The following is an 8,887-nucleotide window of genomic DNA, read 5'->3' on the forward strand; positions in this document are numbered from 1 at the left end:
GGGACATTTAACCAACGGCCTTTGCTGGGCTCTCTTGGGAGAGAGAGACGCTGCTTGTGGTGGGAGCCCAGAAGACAGACACAAGTATGAAGGTGGACAACTAGGCTCTGACCAGGTTGGGATTCATCTGGAAAAGGGCTTGGCACGGTCCCTGGCAGTGTCAAGGGAGGCTCTCCCTGGCATAGCATGCTGGTGGCTGGGGCTGGCACGTCCCTGCATGCCATGGCCCTGCTGCTTGCCTTCTCTCTTCCACCATGAAGCAGCAGGAGATGGGGCATGGAGGAAGTTGTCACGGGCTATCAGCAGCCCTGGTCCTAAAGGATCCCTGTGGGAGGGACTATCTGCACAGTCTGAGGAGGACAGGGCATCCCTGGCAGGTCCTGGGGACCCAACCCAGCCCAGCCCACCCTGTGCCCCGCGTTGGTAAGGTGGACATGCCCTGGGAACCGAGGGTCCCCTGCCAAGCACCCGGCGGGTGGCAGGGTGAGCCCAGGCAGCACTGGGAGCTGCAGAGCACCAGGCTGAGCATTTGCAGCTCAAGACACTGATGATGCCTGGGTCTGAGCTCCAGTTCGGGTAGGGTTGAAACTCCCTACGGAGACATCCTACCTCGGCCACACTTCAGCAAGACCCCAGGGGGTAGCGGCACTTTAGCAACAGGATCTGGTTGGATCCTTATGAGCATCCTAAATCCTACAGCCATGTCTAGGGCTTACGGACCCTCCTCCGGGAGCAACCCTGCGCCAGGACAAGTGGCAGCAGGTAGACTATCTGAGGACCTGAGTGACTGGGGAAGGGAGGCAGAGGAAAGGGCAGGCTGACGCCCAGGAAAGCACCCCAAACTCAGCTCCCTCCTGCCTTTTGATTCACAGGGGCTGCCGGGAGCGAGGCCGGGGTGTGCAGCTCCCTCCTCCTGCCTGGCCCATCGCCAAGCCCCGAAAACAAAGCACTCCCAAGCAACCGGACGGCCACATCTTTCCGACTTCCCATCCATCTTTACCACATCTTTGCAATAAAGGCCCTGTTATCCTTGAAAACAAAATGAGGCGAGATTCATCAGCAGGCAGCACACCCCTTCTCCACTCCCTCCAGGCCAAAACCCCACAGCTATATTACCGTCACCACTGGTGTCAGCGGCCACCCTGGGAGAGGACTGCCACCTTCCCAAGGCTTGTATCTGTAGAAAGGAGATGTGATCCCACCTGGGATGGATTTGCCTATAAAGAAATCATCCATGCTTCCACCGTACCAAGTCGGCACGGAGAGCAGCGCCCTGGCTGAGCCCTTTCCCCACCGCTCCGGGCTTCTCCAGACCTGGCAGCTTCAGGTTCACATCGCTCAGGCTAGGAGGTGCCATCAGCCCCGGGAAAAGGGATGATTTTCTCTTTTGCAACCTTGCCTTGTGGCCACTGCAGCCGCTGACTACAGCAAGATGCTTTACACAAGTGGCCCTAAGCCCATGGGCAAGAGAATACATCCCAGTGCTGGCCACGAGCACGGGAAACTGTGACCCGGCAGCAGCAACCCAGTGCACGCTGCGGCTCGCGGGCAAGGTGGGAGCAGGGCCGGGCATCGGAGCAGGTCCCCAGAGAGCTGGCCAGGAGGAACAGCCAAGCAGAGCCTGCAGGAGCTAGGATGTATTTAGCCTGATAGGGAAAAGAGCCAGGAAAGATTCAGCCAAGGCATTTAAAAGGCCACTCAGTTAAATTAATGGTTGCTAAGTTAAAGGCAAACCAAAAGAAAGACCGCTGCAGAGCTCACTGCTGCGGGCTCGGACCTTGGAGCCAGCCAGGCACAAATCCCAAGCAGCTCCCTGTGCTCGAGGGGGAGGCCAGACCCCAAAAGTTTTCCTCCCAGGCTTAATACAAGTAAGGATTTCATTACACAGCTCCTACAAAAGCCACGTACTTTCCCTGCTTCCCACCTCTAGCAGCACACTTCAGTTGATACGCAGACAGCGGCGCTTGGCCCTGAGCCGCCAGCCTATTTGGGGTCTTTTTGTTTCATTTTCCTGAAAGTCTGCAAGCAATTAGCACAGGCTTAAAAGAAAACAGCGTGTTAGTGGGGCGGTGCAGCCAGCTCCCCAGGCGCTAGGCACATTTGCCTAGATGAGAAGTGTGGGAATGGCCCGGCGAGTCCGTCTGTCCGCCCCAGCGCGGCTAACCCCACCGAGCATCCCGCGCTCCTCCCCACCGCGCCGGGCACCTACTGCCACCGCCTCCTCCCTCCTGCGGCCGCTAGTCCCACTGGGGAAACACCCAGGTGGGGGAAAAACCCAACTTCTCCAATGCCAGCAGCATGGGAGCCCTACCCGGCTGGGGGGCTCAGGACCGCTTCTAATGACTCAGCTCGCCCCTATATTTCCTTGCTGGCTCCAACATCTGGCTTGACAGCACAAGGATGGTGCACATCTGTCACAGCCCCAGCAGGAGACATCCCTGCTCCACCTCCAGCGTGTGCGTGGGTCAGCAGATATCAAGTCCAAGGGAAAGAGGCTGCCCTAAGCCGTGACTTAAGCATGAGGTCACTGCCAAAAGTGACTCTCCAAACCCCTCTGGCCCCGTTGTTCCAAGGACCTGAGCCTGGGTTATCCCATCTGGAGCTGGGTGAGAGCTGCAAGGCATCAACCCCACGGAAACAAGCCCTCGTAGCTCCAGCTGTGCCAGGTTTTGAGAGGCCAAGGGTAAGAAAACCCTCCCCAGGGGACAGCAGGAACATCTGGCTGAACCGGGGGAAATTTTACCCACACACTTCAATTCTGCCAAGCAAGAATCCTCCCAGCTGAGGGCTAGAGCTCACCGGACAACGCTCTACCACTCCTTTGTTTCCTCTCTCATTAAATGTCTAATTACACAACCTTCCAGCCACCCAAAACGCAGAGTAGCACTCGCCTCCCTCCAAGCCCGGTAATGAAAGCCCGTCTCCCTTCAGCCTTCTCCTCCTCCTTCGTCTGGCTTCTCCTGGAGGATCATTAGGGAGCCGATAAAAATAGGTTTTCTTATTGATTTATCTCCTTTACCCAACGCTCTCTCCCCTGCACCGTTGACTTGTTTCCCTAGCAACTCGGCCGATCCCAGGGCACGCCACACCTGCAGCTCCACGCTTCCCTCCCAGTGCGTCTGAGGTGGGGAAGGTGCCCCCAGGCCATGTGGACACCCCCCCCAGACCCATGCCCCAGCCCACCCAGAGCAGGCACTGTGAGCTAACCCCATGCCTGGAGCTGGAGCTCCTTGGTGGGTCTGGCAGGAGGTGGCAGGGAGCACCAGGGGGATGTCCAGCCATCGGTGGATCTTTGCTTCCAGCTGTGACCCTCCCCCTCTTCACCTCCCTCCCCAGCCGGGAGCCGAAACCAGCCCACCCAGAACATCTATATTGCTAACGCAGGGAGTGTGCCCAGCTCCAAGCCCTGAAGATGGATTTATGGTGCTGGTGACACATTGATGCAACCTCCCCAAGAGGCTTGGTACGAGATAAATCCCTCCCCGGATGCGGGCAAGGGCCAGGAGCTGTGGAAAGCCCTTCTCCATCTCTCCACCTCAGTGACCATGCCTTCTCCCCGCTCCTGGGCAGGCAGGTGGGGAAGGAGCAGAAGAGCCAGAGGAGTGAGGCCTTGTGGGCACCTCTTGAAGCCTGCCTTAGAGAGGAAACCTGCCTCAGAGGGTCAGCAAGAAGGGCAGGAATGATTTAACCCCTTGCCCTACCTGCATCACCCAGCCCAGCTCCAAGGTCTCCTAGAAACTTAAGTCTCCGTTTCCCACCGCTCCGCAGGCTTCCCCCAGGACCTGCTGCACTGAGGGGCTCTCCCTGCTCCCCAGGTGTCAATGAGAGGGAGCTTCAGATCCTACATCTGTGGTCCCAACCCCAGCACTGCTGCCTGCCCCACACAGACATGGCGTGATGGGAAGACAGACCCACCTCTTCAACATCCCCATCCCTAGGACACCCTGACCCCCCTCCTCTCAGCTCCAGGAAAGCAAGCACCCCTCTCTAAAGCTGTTTTCCAAGGGAAACCCAAAATGCCAAATGGAGCAAAGACCATGAGCGGTCCTAATTCAACTCCGGGGTTCCTGAGCCCTACAGCACCTCCCTGGCTTGTCCCCAAGGACACGGGGGATCTTCCCCTCAGCAGATAAGGCTACCTGGTACCCTCAAGCAGCCGTAGAGCCATGGCCCCTCGTGGCTGTCCCCATCCCTGTGCCCTGCCACCCAGCAGTCCCGGCCCATCCGTGCTTTGCTGGGTTTGACAGAAAGGGATGATCAGAGGGACAAGGTGCCAACAGACCCCAAATCCTTCGGCCATGCTTTGGACGCAAGCCAGCTCCTGCGTGCCCACGATGCACAGCAAAAGAGGCTCAGGAGAGCGAGCGTGGGCTCAGGGCTCTGCTCCTGTCTCTGTGCAGCTCACAGGGAGCACCCAGGCAAGGTGCTCAGCCTGCCTAAATCTCACTGCATGGACGTGCCTCAGCTGGGGAGACTCCACTCGGTATCTGTGACCGTAGACATCACTGCTTATGACTCCAAAACGTGGTGGTCTGGTCGCCATCAGGGGCTAAACTGAAGGCAGTGCCAGCCAGGAGCCGGTCGGGGCAGAGCTGCCCACACTGCTGCCGCTCCCGTAGGGATGCGGGGTGCCTGCCTGCCACGTGCAAACAGCTCCGTGGAGAAGCGTCTCCGTCTCCCCCACCTCACCCTAGGCTTAAAAACTAGAAATCAAATCTCTCTTCTCCTTGTTTTTTGTTTTTTTTTTTTTGTTTTTTTTTTTTTTTTTAAAAAAAAAAACAAAAAAAAAACAAAAAAGAACCACATCATGTGATTTTCCTGCCTTAACATCAGTTTTTTAACTTTGGTTGCCACAGCAACAGGATGCAACTTGGCGTCACCATGACAACAGCTGCCTCTGTTTAAATTCACCATCTGACAGGCAGCCTCGCTCTCTCCGGCTGTCAAAAAGATGGACCTGCCATTACACCTACTCGCCCCTCCCAAAAAAAAAAACCAGTTTAAAATCTGATGAATGAAGGGCACAGAAAACAGCCCTAGAGGGAGAAGAAAGAAAAGAAAAGGAAAAAAAAAAAAAAAAAAGATGTTCTTGGGTAGCGCAAGGAGGGAGCTGCCCAAGGACGGCACGACACGGCGCAGCTCTTCCCGCGGGGAAGCGAGACCTGCCAAAATCTCGGCTAGGCAAAAGCAAAGGTGCAGAAGACACTTGCTCAGGTGTAGCATAACACTACCAGGGTGCCCAAGGGGCAGTGCCCACCCAGCATCAGAGATGCCCTGGTCAAAGTGGGAGTCATCACCAGCAAAATGGTTCAGGCACACATGGGTGAGCATCCCACAGAGCAAAATCCCCACGCGTGTTGGACCAGGGATGCGCACTGGGGCTTTGCGGACACCCCGGCTGCTCTTCCCCCGCCCAACACCAGATTTGGTCCTCAAAGGGGTGAGATAGGAGAAAGCCCTCGCTGCAGGGAACAGCAAGGTCCTCAAAGGACTGATAGACATCCCTCTCCCCTGCCAAACTGGAGGGACAGGTACGGTGGCCGGTGCCTGTCCACTGCCAGAGGCTGTCCTTGGGGACAGAGCCAGAGCCACACAACGTCATCTGGCCTTTCTGGGGCAGGAGAGGGATCTTATCCAGGTCAAATGTGATTAAGCAGATGAAGAACCGAGCAGATATAGCTGAGCTGCAGCCCATCTCATATACTAACTGAATTGCAGCTTTCCAGGCAGCCAAACAAATGAAATCAGGGCTAAAGGCCTGGCCATCAGCAGAAGGTGAGCAGGCAGGACGAGGCTTTGTTTCTGAAGGAGAAGAGGTGTAGGTCTTCCTACAGCCAAACCAGCAGCTGCCTCACGTTTTGAGCAGGACCAGTAAAAAGAGCAGCTCCAGCAGAGGTAACACACTGGGCTTTCCAGCGAGAAACTCGGCAAAGACTCCCCACGGAGCTGCATCCCAATCCCAGTTGCTCGTATTTCTCCTCCTTCCCCTCCATGCATCATCCCTATTTACACTGGGAAGCCAAACTGCAGAGGCTGCTGGTTATAATTATACAGTTACCCAGCAGATATACAGGCCTGAATCACCAGTTATTTTTAGCCCTATTACCTAGTCAACTGGAGCTGGATGAAGAAGAGCCTCTACTCCTCCCCGTGCTCCACCCCAGCCCCCTTGGCTTTCCTCAGTGCCGTGCCCGCTCCGACCTGCAGCGCTGGGACCAGCCCATCTCCCTCCCGAGGCCAGCAGCTCTTGTTGACGGTGGCCGAAATCCAACGCTCACCTCCCCAAACCACCCTCGCTCAGGAGCGATGCTACGGGCTCCGGGCCAGGCAGCTGAGATGCTCACACATTTTCCCTGGCCCTACTGAAAGGCACCGGCTACGTGTGCCAGGCTACAACTACAAGGATGGGAACAACTTGCCTGGCCAACCTCACCAAACTCATCACCAAAAAGCTTTGTTCGTCCCCAAGCCCTCGAGAGCTCAAGTGGTGCAGAGGAGCTCCGGGGTGGATGAGTTTCTTAGAAAGAGATGGCAGCCAGGCAAAGGACAGCCAGGGATGCTCAGCTCCCGCGCCTGGAGCACGGCCGTTCCCAGCACTCACGTGGGGATATGTCACTTCTAGAAAAAAAAATATAAAATGAGCCCATCTCCCTCATGCATTGCAAATTCCAGGAAAGAATAATGCTGGGGAGTTTTTACTGCGCGGTGGTGAAGCTCTAGTCTCTAGGAGACAGCGGCTGCCTGGAGATGAGACATCACGCCGGCACGGGACCCCGGCCCACGCGGGGAGTGCCGGGCCAGCGGCAGCACCCCAGCTCCTTCTTGCTTTAAATGAAAGCCGAAGGGGCGAGGGCCCTCCCACACCGCGCTGAAAAAGCACGTGAATAACTTGGCATATTCTGGAAAAGCAGGCAGGCCGGCCCGGCCGCTGCCCTGCAGGGCTCCGAGCTGAGCTGCCGCGTCCCCATCCTCGCTACCGCACCGATGCTCATACAGCCGCCCACCCAGCGGGCGCTGCCAGCAGGGGCAGATATAGGGATGCCACAGGGAATTCAGCCCCCCCCGAGCTGCCCCTTCACCCCCAGGTCACCCCCCCAAGCCCAGGGGCTTTGCGGCTCCCCAGCCAGGACCAGCTCCTGCCTGACAGAGGCTCGACCTGACGTGTCGGAGCTGCAAAGGGATTATTTCCCCAGTGATGCTAAGCAGGGTGGGTGACCCATCCTGCATCTCACCAGAGGGTTTCCCCGAGGTACCTGTTGCACCAGACCAAGGCATTGCTGCTTGGCACCGGGGCAAGCTCGCCCGCGCCCGCTGGAGGAGCCGGCAAGTTAACCAACAAGTTCCAGGGAGAGAAAGCAGCAGCAGCAAGAGCTGCATGTAATCACCACTGCAGAAAACGGCACGGGGAGGGTCCTAAAGCCAAAGCGTGGCCACGCCGAAGTTTTCAGGCTCAAGTCCTTGGTGGGGACAAAGCCCAGGAGGGATCTCAGGGTACAGCAGGGTTCCGAGCCCAGGCTGATGGGGAGCCGCGTGCTGCGGTGCTGGGCACCCGCAGGGAGGGTGGGAGGGGAGAGAAGCGCACGGGGGTGTACGAAAGGATGAAGGAGCAATGGGATCTACGCCCTTCACCCAGCCCTAGGAGGGGGGTCCCTGGAATAAACCATGGTCCCCTGCACCAGCCCCCCAAGGGGCCATGGGACACAGCCAGAGATTTTCAGCATCTTCCCCTGTGCTGCAGGGAGGGGGCAGCCAGTTCCCAGTGGGGGGCCGGGGGCTGCAGGGCGAGGATGGCCATGGATGTGATCAGCAGCAAAGGGGGCACACGCCAGCAGGTGCAGGAGGGGACAAAGCTGCCACCCAGCAGGGTCTGGAAATTTGAAGGTTCCTGGGGGTCCATCCCCAATAGGATGGGTGGCTCCAGGTGGGGTGGGGTAGCGAAACTCCAGCAAGATATCAAGGCACAGAGGAAAGGCCATGACACCCCCCACACACACACAAGGCACCCTAAAGCATACAGGGTTAAACCGGGATCAGAGACACCCCCCCTTGCCAGCATGGGGGGCTTCCAAATCCAAGCCTGAGGAGGGGCCAGGGGGGCTCCCCATGGGGAGAAGGGGCTCAGCTCCCCACCAGGCACCGAGCAGAGCGCAGGAGGGGAAGCAGCAACAGGGCGAGGAGAGCATCCCCGGGGGACGGCGCACCCCTCTCCGCACACCGAAGGAGAGCAGAAGGCAGGCGCTTACCTGCCGGCTAGTGCCACACACACGTGTCCTGGGCGGCCACCGAGGCAAATCCGGGGAGCAAAGGGGGGGGGCTCGGAAGGGGTGCAGAAAGGATATGGCCAGTCGATAAGCTTCTTGGCATATTTCCTGACTATATTCTCTTCCCCGAAGAGGAAGAGCGATCTGTTGACAGTGAAGCAGTTCTGCCGGACGGGGATGGGGTTGTACAGAGCCATAGTCCGGGCTCTCTGCGCTTTGGTTTGCTTGAAGGCTCCTGGGGTCCCTCCCGCAGGAGCAGGAGGTCCTTGCCGGCTCCGGTTCTGGTCGGAGCCCCCATCTCCAGAGCCCAGCCTGCTGGCCACCGCCTCCCCAAAACGAGCCATCCTGGAAGAAAACACACAGGTGAGCCAAAGAAGCACCACCGAGGAAGTGGGGGGGGGAAGAGAAGAGGGAGGGGGGTTGCGGGGCGCAGTCCCAACCACAGCCCCCTCCTCCTCTCCGGGTGATGCTCAGCTCCGTCTCTCCTCCGTCCCTCCGGGGGAGCAGGGACCCGCGTGGAGAAGGAGAGGCAGCAACGCGCGGCACCGGCACAGCATGGTGGGCAGCCAGCTGCCCCAGACCGCCCCCCCCAGCCCCCCAACAGCCACACAGGCAGCCCGGAGGGC

General features: G+C 58.4%; 1 protein-coding gene across 1 annotated transcript in view; it reads right to left on the reverse strand.

Annotated features, from left to right (window-relative positions):
• The window catches only part of CACNA1E (calcium voltage-gated channel subunit alpha1 E), a 95,629-nt gene extending 87,024 nt beyond the window's left edge, over window positions 1-8,605 (reverse strand). The window contains exon 1 of the mRNA XM_075156803.1: window positions 8,340-8,605. Coding sequence (XP_075012904.1) covers window positions 8,340-8,605 — 266 coding nt within the window. The remainder of the gene's footprint in view (window positions 1-8,339) is intronic.
• Window positions 8,606-8,887: the final 282 nt, after the last annotated feature.

This window comes from Calonectris borealis, chromosome 8 (genome assembly GCF_964195595.1).
Source record: "Calonectris borealis chromosome 8, bCalBor7.hap1.2, whole genome shotgun sequence".
NCBI lineage: Eukaryota > Metazoa > Chordata > Aves > Procellariiformes > Procellariidae > Calonectris > Calonectris borealis.